Source organism: Alexandromys fortis, unplaced genomic scaffold (genome assembly GCF_014885135.2).
Source record: "Alexandromys fortis isolate MF-2015 unplaced genomic scaffold, M_Fortis_MF-2015_v1.1 scaffold_56, whole genome shotgun sequence".
NCBI classification, from domain to species: Eukaryota; Metazoa; Chordata; class Mammalia; order Rodentia; family Cricetidae; genus Alexandromys; species Alexandromys fortis.
In genome coordinates, this window is record NW_026067935.1 from 6,788,431 (window position 1) to 6,804,896 (window position 16,466).

General features: G+C 41.5%; 2 protein-coding genes across 2 annotated transcripts in view; both read right to left on the reverse strand.

The window, feature by feature from the left end:
* The window catches only part of Ccdc62 (coiled-coil domain containing 62), a 47,350-nt gene that overhangs the window by 15,086 nt on the left and 15,798 nt on the right, over positions 1 to 16,466 (reverse strand). The window contains exons 5-7 of the mRNA XM_050146635.1: positions 11,971 to 12,116; positions 2,381 to 2,469; positions 1,752 to 1,867 (exon numbers count right to left, since the gene is read on the reverse strand). Of these exons, the coding sequence (XP_050002592.1) occupies positions 1,752 to 1,867; positions 2,381 to 2,469; positions 11,971 to 12,116 (351 nt within the window). The remainder of the gene's footprint in view (positions 1 to 1,751; positions 1,868 to 2,380; positions 2,470 to 11,970; positions 12,117 to 16,466) is intronic.
* Positions 1,028 to 1,738, reverse strand: LOC126504209 (guanine nucleotide-binding protein G(I)/G(S)/G(O) subunit gamma-5-like). Its single transcript, XM_050146331.1, has 3 exons — positions 1,728 to 1,738; positions 1,656 to 1,677; positions 1,028 to 1,606 (listed from the first exon to the last, which is right to left on the reverse strand). The coding sequence occupies exons 1-3, from the start codon at positions 1,736 to 1,738 to the stop codon at positions 1,322 to 1,324; spliced, it is 318 nt and encodes a 105-aa protein (XP_050002288.1). The 3' UTR covers positions 1,028 to 1,321.

Below are 16,466 nucleotides of genomic sequence, written 5' to 3' on the forward strand. Positions count from 1 at the left end.
GAGCTCAGGCCTTCAGGCTTGGTGGTAAGTGCTATTACCAGCCACGGCATGAACCACTTCTTTTTTTTTTCAATAATTTATTTATTTTTTACTTTATGTTTTGCCTGAGTGTATGTCTGGGTGAGGGTGTTAGGGCCCTTGGAACTGGAGTCACAGACAGCTGTGAGCTGCCATGTGGGTACCAGGAAATGATCCTGGATCCTCCAGAAGAGTAGTCAGTGCTCTTAACTGCTGAGCCATCTCTCCAGCCCCCATGAACCACTTCTAAGAAGCAACCTCAACTTATCCAGTGCCTCACAGTGGCAATGAATTTCAAAGAGGGAAAAGACATGTTAAAGGCTTCTGCTTGAAAGAGAACACTGCGTGGTCCTGGGGTCTGCTGGTGGCAGCAATAGATGGGACGTAGGGCAACAGAGTAGCAACCCTGACGAAGGTATGAGGACAGAAATGCAGCCCAGCACAGTGCATCCTGCTGCTAGCTGCACTTCTCCCAGGGAGAAGAGCTGGAGCCACCAATCACTGACAATCTAGTCCAGTCTTTGTAGTCCCCTGCAGGCTGGGATGCCCCAATTCCTCTTCTTGACAAGCACAATGGCTTTAGTTGGGCACGCCAGCACAGGTCTGTAGTCCCAGTAAAGAGGAAGGCTGCCATCGGTTTAAGACCAAGCAGGACGACTCAGTGAGAATGTATCTCAAAAACATAAAAAAAGAAAAAGAAAATGGACTCCACTGTGGTAGTTTATCTGCATTATCTAGCCATTATTCAACTGTTTCAGATTTACAATCATCCCCACAATTCTTGTCACAATCGAGGGAAGGATGCCACATACCAACTGGCAACAGACAGGAAGATCTGAGCTCCTGTTGCAGCTAATGCTGTTATTCTTCGCATTATTCTCTGGGGCTGGTACCAAGTCCCACGGATCTTACTCCCGATAGTAAGCCCACTGCCTATACAGTGGAAGTGCTGCATTAATGAAGGCCTGGCTAGCTCTGCAGTGTCTACTCCAGCTCAGAGCCTTTTACGCACAGACACACAAACCTAGTCTATGATTTATTGTTGTTAGATGACTAGTTGACAACTACAGATTACATCTAAAATTCTTTTTTTTTGTATGCTGTATTATTGTATGCTACAGCCAGTGTATATAAAATAGTTAAACCTTGTGAAACAGAAATCCATGAAGATTCAGAGAGGTAGATATTTAGGATTGACAAGTAAAGACTGTGTATTATGGCACGTGTTAGAGAAGCTTCTGTACAGACTTCAGAATATCCACTAGTTCATGAAAAGTGGTTTAAGAAACCTCAAGATTGCTGACTACAAAAAGGAGCAGACTTTCTGGGGTCTGAAGGGATTTGTACTGGAAGACACCCCGGTCAGCAGAGGGTCATGTTGAGCATTCTGCAGACAGAACTGTTTCAAGTCTGCAGCTGCCTGGGAAACCTTCACGCGGTTGAGCCCGGCTTCCAGCCGGAACTGCTGAACCACCTTCTTCATGGCGGCGAAGCTAGAGGAACCTGACGTGGCGCTCGGGACAGCCGTGCCGACTCGTAGGTCCGGGTGAGGGGCGGCAGGTCGCGGGCTACATCTAAAATTCTTACACTAGGATTATTGTAATTATTAGTGTACACAGATTTATTTCCTACCATACCAGAAACAGCAGCAAGTACTGGCTCACAGCAAGCCAGAGTAAAACTGACCTAATGAGGAAGTAAAAATCAACATCAATACCATCGGCTAAGGTTACCTGCATTCCAGGGCCTTTGATTCCTCCATCTTTGAGTCATATATCTGTATTAATTCATGAGAATTTTCTACATTGAAATTAAGAAACTGCAGGTCACTCTGTTGTTTTACGTAAATCTGCCAGAGATGTCAACAAATCAATACAATAAAAACAAATCCAAACTGAATCAACAGCTTGGCACTTTGAAATCCTAAACAGACCAGATGTTTGCAACAAGATATTTCCATACATCTCATCTCCTAACCTCTAAGCCCCACAGCCAAGACTGCTATGCTAAAGACGATGTAAGTCTGATGTAGTGAAGATCCAGGAGGCACCATTAACAAAATCAGCAGGTTCTGGGTGGTGGCGGTACACGCCTTTAATCCTAGCATTCAGGAGGCAGAGACAGGTGAATCTCTGAGTTTAAGGCCAGCCTGATCTACACAACAAGTTCCAGGATGGCCCTGTGTCAAAAAGAAAAAGCCCCCAAACAAACAAAACACACCACACACACACACACAGAGAAAGAGAGAGAAAGAAAGAGAGAGGAAGAGAGAGAAACTCCCCCAACAAAAATCAACAGGCAGACAGATTCCTAACTCCCCAACATTTCTTACCTATGGTCATAGAAGACAGCCAGGACATACCTGTCTCAGGTTGTGCAGCTCTGAATTTGTGCGATCTTGCTTTGACTTTGCAATATCAAGTAACTCATCTTTCCTCTTTTCTCTCTCGACTGTATAAGGACAAAAATAATTGGATATTTTTCATCAGCAATATCAATACACATCACTCAGGTTCTAAAGATTTAACAACTAACACTTCTGTTGTGGTTCTCAAACTTAAAAGCTGCAGAATGGCTGACTGAGAAGAGCTTCCATGTGTGATTCTGACTGAGTCCACCATGAAATAGGAAAGTGCACAACATAATTAATGTTAAGTCAAAAAAATGGTTTAAAGTATATGCAACAATAAAGGGAAATATGGGGAGAAAAAGCCTGAAAGTAAGCGAGGCCCAGGAGTACACACCTGTAATTCTATCACTTGGGAATTGGAGGTGAGAAACTCAGGAATTCAAGGCTAGCCTGGGTTATGTGAGACCCTGACTCAAAAAAAAAAAAAAAAAAAAAACAAATAATGAACACCAAAGATTGAAAGCAGATATTGAGAAGTGGTTGCTGTCTTTATTCACTGAGACAGGATCCCTCTATGAATCCAGGCTGAACTTAAATTTGAGCTCCTCTTGGAGCTTCTACACTCCAAGGGATTAGGGTATCCTATCACCTCCGGCTAAGAACTTATTTTTATTTTTAAAAATTTAACTTTTTTTAATTGTATGTATGTACACCACATGCATGCCTTCAGAGCAGAAGAGGGCACCAAATCCCTTGGAATCACAGCTACAGAAAATTGTGAGCTGTTAGCTGCCATGCAAGTGCTGGTAATTCAATCTGAGTCCTCTGGAAGAGCAATCATTTCTTGTAACTGCTGAACCATCTCTCCAGTCCTAGGAATTTATTTTTAACAAGTAGGGCTTGGTGATGTGCACCTGTGTTCCCAGATACTCCACATTCGACACATGAAAATCACTTGAGGCCAAAAGTTAGAGAACAGTCTTGGCAACATAGAAACAAAAACATATGAAGAAGTTATTTTTAGGAATTGGGGATATGGCTTAGAGGTAGAGTGCTTATTTAGGTTTGATTCCTCCCACCAGCATTACAAAAAAGAGTATATATACAAAGAAGGTACTATAAAGGTATAGAAACCAGGTACTATCCCCAAACATACATTAACAGTGTACATAAGAACGATTTGAGAGGAAATAGACTCATCAGTTAAAGAAAACATTTTTTAAATCTAACAAAAGCTTAACCCAAAATATCCATGAAATATGGGACACCATAAAAGACCAAATCTTAGAATAATAGGTATAGAAGAAGGAGAAGTTCAACTCAAAGGCATAGAAAATCTATTTAACAAAATCATAGAAGAAAACTTTCCCTAACAAAAGAAAGATATACCTATGAAGATACAAGAAGCTTACAGAACACCAAATAGACTGGATCCAAAAAAATGTCCTCTTGCCACATAATAATCAAAACACTAAACATACAGAGTAAAGAAAGAATATTAAGAGCTGCAAAAGAGAAAGGCCAAGTAACATGTAAAGGTAGACCTGTCACAATTACATCTGACTTCCCAGTGGAGACGATGAAAGCCAGAAGGTCATGGTCAAGTGTTATACAGGCATTAGGAGACCATGAATGCCAGCCCAGACTGCTATACCCAGCAAAACTGTCGATCACCATAGAAGGACAAAACAAGATATTCCATGACAAATATAAACTTAACCAATACCTAGCCACAAACCCAGCCCTACACAAAATACTAGAAGGAAAACTCCAACCCAAGGAAGATGGCTACACCAACAAAAACACAGACAATTGATGATCTCATTACAGCAAATCCCGAAGAAGAAAAAAAAAGCACAAATTAACATCACCAACGATGAAAACTAAATTAACAGGAGATAGCAACCACTGGTCATTAATATCCCTTAATGTAAATGGACTCAACTCACCTATTAAAAAAGGCACAGGTTAACAGATTGGATACGAAAACAGAATCTATCTATCCTTCTTCTGCATACAAAAAATGCATCTCAACCTCAAAGACAGACATCGCCTCAGAGTAAAGGGTTGGGAAAAAAAATACCAATCAAATGGACCTAAGAAACAAGCAAGCCAGGTGGTGGTGGCGCACGCCTTTAATCCCAGCACTCGGGAGGCAGAGGCAGGCGGATCTCTGTGAGTTCGAGGCCAGCCTGGTCTAGAAGAGCTAGTTCCAGGACAGGAACCAAAAGCTACAGAGAAACCCTGTCTTGGAAATCCAAAAAGAAAAAAGAAAAGAAAGAAACAAGCAGATGTAGCTATCCTAATATCTAACAAAATAGACTTCAAGCTAAAATCAGTCAAAAGAGACAAAGAAGGTCATTTCATATTAGTCACAGGAAAAATCCATCAAGAGGAAATTTCATTACTGAACATCTATGCCCCAAATACAAGGGCACCCTCATACGTGAAAGAAACATGTCTAAAGCTTAAATCATACATTAAACCCCACACACTAATATGGGAGACTTCAACACTCCCCTCTCACCACTGGACAGGTCAATCAGACAAAAATGAACAGAGAAATAAGAGAACTAACAGATGTTATGACTCAAATGGACTTAACAGACATCTATAGAATAGTCCATCCAAACAGAAAAGAATATATACCTTCTTCTCAGCACCTCATGGAACCTTCTCAAAAACTGACCACATACTCGGTAACAAAACAAACCTCAACAAATACAAAAAAAAATGGAATAACCTTATCAGATCACCATGGTTTAAAACTAGAAGTCAACAGCAATACTAATTCCAGAAAACCCAAAAACACATGGAAATTAAACAATGCTCATCTGGATCATCAATGGGTCAAGGAAGAAACAAAGGGAGAAATTAAAGACTTCCTAAAATTCAATGAAAATGACCACACAACATACCCAAATTTATGAGACACAATGAAAGCAGTGTTAAGAGGAAAGTTCATAGCACTAAATGCCTACATAAAGAAGCTGGGAAAATCCCACACTAGCGAATTAACAGAACATTTGAAAACTTTAGAACAAAAAGAAGCAAACTCACCTAAGAGAACTAGATGGGAGGAAATTAAGTGAAAGCTGAAATCAATAAAATAGGAACAAAGAAAACAATACAGAAGAATCAATGAGACAAAGAGTTGGTTCTTCGATAAAATCAACAAAATAGACAAATCTTTATCCAAACTAACCAAAAGGCAGAGAGAGAATATCCAAATTAACAAAATCAGAAATGAAAAGGGGGACATAACAACAGACATGGAGGAAATACAGAGGATCATGAGGTCATATTTTGAAAACCTGTACTCCACAAAATTGCAAAATTTAAAGGAAATGGACAACTTTCTGGATAAATATCACTTACCAAAACTAAATCAAGACCAGATAAGCAAATTAAACAGACCTATAACTGCTGAAGAAATAGAAACAGTCATCAAAACTCTCCCAACCAAAAAAGCCCAGGACCAAGTGGTTTCAGCTCAGAATTCTACAAGACTTTCAAAGAAGAACTAGTACCAATACTCCTCAAATTATTCCACACAATAGAAACAGAAGGAACATTTCAAAACTCTTTATACCAGGCTACAATTGCTTTGATACCCAAACCACAGAAAGACATTACTAAGAAAGAAAATTACAGATCAATGTCACTTATGAACATTGATGCAAAAATACTAGCAATTCTAATCCAAGAACACATCAGAACCATCATCCACCATGACCAAGTTGGCTTCATCCCAGAGATGCAGGGATGGTTCAACATATGAAAATCTGTCAACGTGATCCACCATGTAAACAAGCTGAAAAATAAAAACCACATGATCATCTCATTACATGCAGAGAAAGCTTTTGACAAAATACAACATCCCTTCATGATAAAGGTTTTGAAGAGAGCAGGGATACAAGGAATATACCTAAGCATAATTAAGGCAATACACAGCAAGCCAACAACCAACATCAAACTAAATGGAGAGAAACTCCCAACAATCCCACTGAAATCAGGAACAAGACAAGGTTGTCCATTCTCTCCATATCTATTCAATATAATTCTTGAGGTCCTAGCTAGAGCAATAAGATACCAAAGGGAGATCAAGGGGATATAAATTGGAAAAGAAGTCAAACTCTCACTGTTTGCTGATGATATGATAGCTTACATAAGTGATCCCAAAAATTCTACCTAGGAACTTCTACAACACATAAACACTTTCAGCAATGTAGCAGGATACAAGATTAACTCAAAAAAAAATCAGTAACCCTCTTGTACACAGATGATAAAAGGGCTGGGGAAGAAATCAGAGAATCAACACCCTTCACAATAGCCACAAATAGCATAAAATATCTCGGAGTAACTCTAACCAAATAAGTGGAAGACTTGTATGACAAGAACTTTAAATCTTTGAAGAAAGAAATTGAAGAAGACACCAGAAAGTGGAAAGATCTCCCATGCCCTTGGGTAGGCAGAATTAACATAGGAAAAATAGCAACCTTACCAAAAGCAATCTACAGATTCAATGCAATGCCCAGCAAAATTCTTCAAAGACCTTGAAAGAACAGTATTCAACTTCATATGGAAAAGCAAAAAACCCAGGATAGCCAAAATAATCCTGTGCAATAAAAGAACTTCTGGAGGCATCACAATCCCTGACTTCAAACTCAGCTCCAGAGCCTCAGTACTGAAAACAGCCTGGTATTAGCATAAGAACAGACAGGAGGACCAAAGGAACCAAATAGAAGACCCAGATAACAAACCACACATCGAACACCTGATCTTTGATAAGAAACAAGCAAGCCAGGCGGTGGTGGCGCACGCCTTTAATCCCAGCACTCGGGAGGCAGAGGCAGGCGGATCTCTGTGAGTTTGAGGCCAGCCTGGTCTAGAAGAGCTAGTTCCAGGACAGGAACCAAAAGCTACAGAGAAACCCTGTCTTGAAAATCCAAAAAGAAAAAAGAAAAAAAAAATATCAAATGGAAAAAAAGAAAGCATATTTAACAACTGGTGCTGGTATAACTGGATATCAACATGTAGAAAAATGAAAATAAACCCATATCTATCACCATGCACAAAACTCAAGACCAAATGGATTAAAGACTTCAACATAAAGCCAGCCACATTGAACCTTATAGAAGAGAAAGTGGAAAGTACACTTGAATGCACTGGCACAGAGAACCACTTCCTAAATAGAACCCCAGCAGAACAGACACTGAGAGAAACAATTAATAAATGGGACCTCCTGAAACTGAGAAGCTTCTCTAAAGCAAAGGACACAGTCAACAAGACAAAACGACAGCCTACAGAATGGGAAAAGATCTTCACTAGCCCCACATCAGACAGAGGTCTGATGTCCAAAATATACAAAGAGGGGCTGGAGAGATGGCGCAGAAGTTAAGAGCACTGACTGCTCTTCCAAAGGTCCTGAGTTCAATTCCCAGCAACCACATGGTGGCTCACAACTAATCTGTAATGAGATTTGGTGCCCTCTTCTGGCCTGCAGGGATACATGTAGGCAGAACACTGTATACATAATAAATAAATTTAAAAAAATATACAAAGAGCTCAAGAAATTGGACACCAAAAGATCACATAATCCAATAAAAAATGGAGTACAGACCCAAACAGAGAACTCTCAACAGAGAAATCTAAAATGGCTGAAAGACACTTAAGGAAATACTCAACATCCTTAGTCATCAGAGAAATGCAAATCAAAACAACTCTGAGATTTCATCTTACACCTGTAAGAATGGCCAAGATCAAAAACACTGATGACAACCTATGCTGGAGAGGTTGTGGGGGGAAAAGAAACACTTCTGCATTGCTGGTGAGAATGCAAGCTGGTACAACCCCTTTGGATGTCAGTGTGGTGATTTCTCAGAAAATTAGGAAATAACCTTCCTCAAGACCCAGCAATACCACTTTTGGGTATATATCCAAAGGATGCTCAATCATGCCACAAGGACATGTGCTCAAGTATGTTCATAGCAGCTTTGTTTGTCATAGCCAGAACCTGGAAACAACCTAAATCAAAGGTCAAACCTTCGATCAAAGAGTGGACAAGGAAAATGTGGTACATTTACACAATGGAGTACTACACAGCAGAAAAAATTAACATCTTGAAATTTGCAGGCAAATGGATGGAGCTAGAAAATATATTGAGTGAGGTAACCCAGACACAGAAAGACAAATATCACATGTACTCACTCATAGGTGGCTTTTAAACATAAAGCAAAGAAAGCCAGCCTACAAACCACAATCCCAGAGAACTTAGACAACCAATGCGGACACTAAGAGAGACTTACATAGATCAAATCTACATGGTAAGTAGAAAGTAGAAAAAGACAAGATCTCCTGAGTAAATTGGGAGCATGGGTCCTTTGGGGGAGGACTGAAATAGGGAGGGGAGAGGCAGGGAGGGTAGCAGAACAAAATGTAGAGCTCAATAAATATCAATTAAAAAAAGGAAAAAAAAGGAAGCCAAAGAAGGCCCAGAATGAGCCAACAACAACAATAGAATTGATTTGAGCCAAGTGGAGTAGTGCATGCCTTTAATCCCAGCACTCGGGAGACAGGGCAGGTGGATCTCTATGAGTTCAGGACCATCCTGGTCTACAGAGTAAGTTCCAGGATAGTCAGAGCTATACAGAGAATCCCTGTCTCATGGGAATTGATTTGATTCACAGTCACATCAGCAATAAATGCTTCACATAAAAAAATCCAAGAGATAGAAATTAAATTATCATATTTGGTATTTGTCTTAGTTACTTTATTTTATACTTAGTACTTTAATTAGTTAGTTACTTTCTATTGCTGTGAAGAGACACCATGACCAAAACAACTTATAGAAGAATTTATTGGGGGCTTACAATTCCAGGGTTAGAATCCATGACTATCATTTCAGGGAGCATAGCAACAGCTGAGAACTTACATCTCTATCCACAAATCAGAGGTAGAGAAATTGCTGGAGAGATGATTCAGTGGTTAAGGTTGCTTACTGCTTTTCCAGAGAACCAGAGTTCAGTCCCCAGCATCCATCTCAGGCAGCTCACACCTGCCTGTAACACCAACCCCGGGGATGCCCTCTTCTGGTCTCCAGAGCACTGCAATCAGATGTGCACACACACACATACACACACATACACCCCACAATTTAAAATAAAAATAAAGTCTTTAAAAAAATAAGAGGCAGAGAGAGCTTTTGAAACATCAAAGCCCATCCCCAAGGGCACAGAGATCCACTTGCCTTTGTCTACTGGGAATAAAGGCATGCGCCACTACACCCTGCTATACTTTGTTTTTATATCACTGGGGAATAAACTCCCAAAGTATAACACGCAAGCACTCTACCAAGTGAACTACATCCCTAGCTCCGTCAACTTACTTTTACAATTAAAGCATACAAAAACTGTTTTTGAAACAATGATGTATAACTGTCTTCTGTAGAAAGGCAATTAGTTGAAGAAATGTTTTTTTTTTTATTCTTGTGATTTTATTGAATCTACACATCAGTTTGAGGACAAATGGCACTTTAGAAATTGGAGTCTCCCGAAGTAATGTTTTTTAAAAGTTATTTCCCAAAATGTATTATAGTTGTATTTAACAAGTCTCATACATTTTATAAATCAAGAAGACTTTTATATTTATGAATCAGGGGTGGGCTGGGTGGGATGGCACACATTTAAAAGTCTCAGTTCAATTCAATTCCAGGACAGGCTCCAAAGCTACAGAGAAACCCTGTCTCGAAAAACCAAAAAAAAAAAAAAAAAAAAAGTCTCAGTTCAAGACCAAATTGGGGGCTGGTGGTGCAAAATGGACTGCAATCTAGACTTCATCTTCAGACCTTCTCAGGCAGTGTCGTGTGTACATCTACGTGTGTATCTTAACACAACTGAAGACTTGTATGACACTTGCCTTTGGCAACGCACCTCAGCGTGCACGAGAGGAAGTCAAGCAGTGTCTCCGCAGCATCTGCTTAGTTCTAATTCCCTGTGGCCTGTTAGTGTCTTGGCTTTAGTGGAATCACATACAGGCTGACTCCGACTGTCTGATTTCAACCATGGGGTGTATCTTTAGTTACATACAAGGCATAACTAAGACAGAAATCCTAGAAATAATCAACACAGTGACCTCTAGTGGTGAAACTGGCACTGCCTTACTCTAATCCTTAGGAGGATTAAAATGAATGAAGGATTCATTGTACTTGAAAATTCTAAAGGTGTTTCTCTTTAAACTGTAAGAATTTTCTCCTCTTAAAAGGAAGGAGATTGAGAAAAAGAATGGCTAGACCAAAATGTTCATCTAGTTTTCTCTTTAAAATTTTCCTTCCAAAACTATGATTTTCTTAATACTCCTGCAAAATGAGAGCCTAGGGAAACGTTGGTGGCAGGGGTATCAATAAGCTCAATGTCCACAGTGAGGAGAGAGAGGACTTCAGCAGTGGATATTTCAGAGAGGATGGGCAGGGGCCATGCTGGGGAAGGTGGTGTGCGGTGGGAAGGCCTGGGATGATTACACATGACACCAACTAATGAAGATTTGAGTTGCACAATGCAACAACACACATGAGCTTTCCCCCAACATACTAACTGAAGGTAATTAATTTGCAAAACTCAATGCTGAGCCAGGCAATGGTGGCACACACCTTTAATCCTAGCACTTGGGAGGCAGAGGGAGGCAGATATCAGTGAGTTCAAGGCTAGCCTGGTCTATTAGAGTTAGTTCCAGGACAGATCCCAAAGCTACAGAGAAACCCTGTCTCAAAAAACCAGGGGGGAAAAAAACCCAAAACAAAAAAACTCAATGCTGAATTCCTAAAGAGTTTTATAGTGCTGGAGGCCAAGTCTAGTGGTAGGTTACACACCAGCCCTTTGGACTCCTGATAGTTTACTTAGCATTTGTGAAATTATACAAACCCTCCCTTCAACAACCCATATGATTCTTTTTAGATAATGTTACTTCTGATCCTTCTGCCTCCACCTTCCAAGTTCTGTGATTACAAATTATATGCCATCAGACCCAGCTACTGCATGCTGGGTGGACACTCCGCCAACTGAGCTACACTCCTACCCTAAAACGAACTTTCCAGCAGGAGTGTTTTCTTTTTCTTGAGGAGCATAAAGACCCATTCAAGTTGGACAAGCCGTAGCTCCACTTTATGGGGAGAAAAACAACTACCTGGAGGAGAATAAAAATGTTGAAACTTAGCCCAGTGGTGATGACGCATACCTTTGATCTCAGCACTCAGAAGGCAGAGGCAGGTGGATCTCTGTGAGTTCGAGGCCAGCCTGGTCTACAGAGTGAGTTCTAAGACAGTCAGGGCTACCCAGTTAAACTCTGACTCGAAAAAAAAAAACAAAAATAAATATGTTAAAACTCAGGGCTACAGAGTTAAACTCTGTCTCAAAAATATAAATAAATAAACAGATAAATAGATATAAAAAACTGTTAAAACTCAAGCACAGCCCCTTATCAGTCTCTCAGAAGTCTGGGAAACACACAAAAGCTTATTTTTTAGGGAAGTATACATCCTTTAGCCTGTGACAAAAAGCTGCGGTTACAAACATGCAACTATTCAAATACTTCATCCAGTTCTTTACCAGTAAATGTTAATTCGTCATGCAGGCAACTTTTCTCTTGCTTGAGGCGAATGATCTCTTCTCGTTGTTCATTGTTTTCTGTTGTCTTCTCATTTAGGTCCTCTTCATAAACAGAAGGGAGAAATTCCTCAGGTAAAGGCCAGCCTCTGGGAAACACAGACACTACACAAAACCTCCACATGCTCAGCAGCCCCTGAGGACCCTGCTGGGTCTACAGCTGGGCCATTCACGACTCTGGCCTGGCTTCTCTTGCTACACCCAGGGAATACAGACCAATCTTTAAAAATAAAAACTCCTTGTGTCATTTTTGGTAAGAAGCCCTCCCTGCTGCGCTCAGATAAAACCCAAATCCATTACTGTAAACGGCAAAGCCAATAGTGACATGGCCTTCCTTGTTCCCAACCTCTCTCCCTTTCTTTCTCTTGGTTCTTTGACTGCCTAAAAAAAAAAAAAAAAAAAAAAAAAAAAAAAAAAAGAAAAGAAATAATTTGGGTTTTGTTCTTCAGTCTTGGTGAATAGCTTCTGGATCTCTTGGAATTTCCTGAGTATTGATGATGATAGCACTCAGGAAGCTGAATCAGGAGGATCACAAATTGGAGGAGACCCTAGGTTATGCTATATGACAAGACCTTGTCTCAAAAGACAAAACAAAGCCAAAGGAAACAAAAAAGGGACTGTTCCAGATCCCCCCCTAGTTAGCATCTGGGACCCACTGTTCACCAGAAAGTCCTAGGCCATCAGGGCTGGAACTTCCAGTCCTACTCAGCGGCCTCCAAACCAAGGGAGGGCTGAAGACAGAGCTCTGTTAAGGCTCCAGAGGACTTGAGATGGAGAGTCCCAGATATACACACGTGTGTGTGTGTGTGTGTGTGTGTGTGTGTGTGTGTGTGTGTGTGGCGGGAGGAGGGGTATCAGGTTTGCTTTAGGAGAGGACCTTGGAGCTCTGCACATAAAGACACTTCCATCTGCAGCTCCAGAGTTTCAGCCAGCAATGGGACAAAGTGCTTCCCTGAGCCTTTGTCCATGATGGAGGCTGCTCAGGTTGTTGTAGGAGCTCTTGCTTTACTGCCAGGTGGTTGGTCAGTTGGTGTGAGGCTCCCCCGGGATTTGGGACTGGTGTCTTAAGTGGGAACAGTCTTGTGGACAGGAACCTGAAGGATGGTCACTAACACCAGGCATGTAGCATCATAAGCATCAAACTGAATTGAATGTCTGTGCAAAACTGGTAAAGGAGGAACAGAGGGTTTCTTTTCCAACAAGGAAATAAACAAATCAGGAATGGCCCCTTAAGATCCACTCTAGGCCTTCTTGTTTGTTGCCTAGAAGGTTCCCGGTGGGGTCTGGCTACAGTTATGTCTACAGCCCAATTAGAGTTCAAATGCTAACTCTTCAAATTTCCTTTCTCAGTCAACCTGGACTAAATGAGTTTCTTTCCCTTGCTCTCTGTTCTGTTTCCCATTACCCTACTTTAAAAATGTTTTAAATAAATATTGGGTCAATCAAATATTCATAATACATAAATATTGGCATGGCAGACTTCTTGAATACCCTACTTGGCATGCACACATACTCAGTAAACACTGGTGACCCACAGTGTATATCCTTGGTGTTGTGCTGACCCAAAGACAAAGAGATACAGCCTGTCCCCACTACTGCCATGGGGATTTAGCTGATGTTATAAACGGAGACGGCACTTATAACCATTGGTGAAAGCATGGTAAGGCCAAGACTATTGCATTAAATTGGTCAAGAAAAAAGTTTCAAATTTAGGAGGCAGGGTTAGGACAGGGTCATATATAGCCTAGGCTGACCTTTGAAATCCCTACGTAGTAAAGAATAACCTTGAATTAATGATCTCCCTGCTTCTACCTCTTAAGAGCGGGTACCTGTACTACTATGCCTGGCTCAACTTTCAGAGACTCTTAGTTAACAATTTAGTTTGAGAATAGGCAGCAATCCTCTTCACATTATGCTCATGCTTGACTCTGTCCAGGAAGACTAAGCCATTGTCTCTAATGATTTATTTATTTTTATTTTATGTACTTTAGTATTTTGACTGCATATACGGCCTGTATATCTGTGTGAGGGTGTTAGATCTCCTGGAATTGGAGTTACAGACAGTTGTTAGCTGTCATGTAGGGGCCGGGAATTGAACCCAGGTCCTCAGGAAGAGCAGCCAGTGCTCTTAACCACTGAGCCATCTCTCCAGCCTTGGCACTGTCTTATGAGGCATTTTGCCCTGGGCAGAGATGAGAATAACTTCCTCAAGCTGTGGCTCTGCAGCAGCCCTCAGAGGCTGACTGAGCAGTCAGTCCTCTAACCTGACCCTGTCACTGTTGTGCCCAAATCCACAAAGTCCCCACAAAAGCCAACAAGGAGACCCGTATGTAAAAACAAAGAGCCTTTATTTTAATCAAGTTTGCAAACTCGGTCTCTCTGCATGTCCAACGTATTGGAACAACCGAAGAGCCCCGAGCTCAATTAGAATTGGGGTTTTATAGTAGTAAAGGTTGGAGTGAGGGGTTTCTAAGATTTAGGACCCTTGATTGGCTGACATTTGTCTAGGGGTATCCTGGTGAGTGTGTACTGGGAGGAGGTCATATCTACAGCAGTTAGAATGCTAGGCATTTCTTTTGAATGGTCTATTTTGAATGGTGCTAGGTATCTCAGTTTGTGGTTCTTTCTGCAACCAGGCCTCTAGTTAAATTTATTGATGGCCGAGTAATGGAGGTGGGTCTTGTATCTTATCTGTTGCTTTCATTGGTTAATAATAAAGAAACTGCCTCGGCCCTCATAGGACAGAAAATTAGGTAGGCGGAGTGGACAGAGGAGAATGCTGGGAAAAGGAAGCTGAGTCAGGGAGTCACCATGATTCTCCCGCTCCAGACAGAAGCAGGTTAAGATCCTCCCTGGTAAGCCAGCTCGTGGGCTACATAGAATATTAGAAATGGGTTAGAACAATATGTAAGAGCTAGCCAATAAGAGGCTGGAACTAATGGGTCAGGCAGTGTTTGAAAGAATACAGTTTCCGTGTAATTATTTCGGGGCATAAGCTAGCCATGCAGGCGGCCAGGTGCTGGGGACGCAGCCCTGTCGCTCTTATTTCAACAGAGTGCCTCGCTGCTCATAATGCAACAGCCGAGTTCTACTCTGGCAGGTGATAATGGTTGGAAATAAAGAACTTCCTTTGGGTGACTTGCCCATATTTAGTGTATCATGGCTGGTCCTCACAGTCACCATTTATAAAACAGTGGCAGATATGAGGCTGAAACAACAGCTCCTCAGGTCCACAGTCAACTCCGCACCACACACTGGTCAACCTAACTGATGTAGGTGGATCTTCTTTCTATCTGTTGCTTTCATTGGTTAATTAATAAAGAAAACTGCTTGTCCTGATAGGTCAGAACATAGGTAGGCAGGGAAGACAGAACAGAATGCTGGGAGGAAGAAGGAAGTGAGGCAGCCGCCATGATTCTCCGACCTGAGAAGGACGTAGGCTAGAATCTTTCCCAGTAAGCCACCAACTCGTGGTGCTACACAGATTATTAGAAATGGGTTAAGCAAGGTATGAGAGTTAGCCAAGAAGAGGCTAGATATAATGGACCAGGCAATGTTTAAATGAATACAATTTGTGTGTTGTTATTTCGGGTGTAAAGCTATCCGTGCAAGAGCCGGGTGGAACAAAAAGCAGGCCGGCCTGCAGCCCTCACTACACCTAACCCTGGGGTAAGACCAGAAAGGAGTGGACCTGCTTCTAGGCCTTCCCAGATCAATGTAAACTGACACTATCACAGGTATTCTTATTCAAACACACACACACACACACACACACCACTGCCACAACATTTGGTCTATCTTTCACTAGAAAACACCACAAATCAGAAAGAAATGAATCACCGAGATACCTAGAACAAAACTAGAAAACCACCCAAAAGCCACGGTGAGACTACCCTGGTGCCTATCCCTCAGTTCCCCTGATAGGATTTTACATATTTCTCCCCCAAAGAGCTGAGCGGTTCCCCACTGACTGACTCTGGGTTTGGCCACACGACTTGCATATGAGGCAGAGTGACACTATGGCAGATCCAGGTCTAAACCTTAAAAATCTCCAATCGTTTCCGGGCTGTTGTTTTTTAAGTTTCTGCCCTCACTGTGGGAAGAGATGCTCTGGCTCGCCCGTAGGTGAGGAGAAGAGACAGCTGAAGCAGAACTGGTCTCTGAGAAGCCTGGCTGGCTCCACTCACTGGGACCAACTCACAGCTGCTGCACTTGCGCTGCACTGTTTGTTAACGGATGTGTCAGCAGCAGCTAACTGATACAGCCAAGCCAACTGAAGCAGAATTCCTTAAAAATAAGATTCAGGTCCCGTGTAATCAGATTGATGACTATCTTAATTGTCATCACAAAACCTTCAATCAGTATCTGATGAAAGCAGATGCAGAGATTCACAGCTGAGCACTGGGACAAACTCTTGGAGTCTAATCATAGAGAGGGAG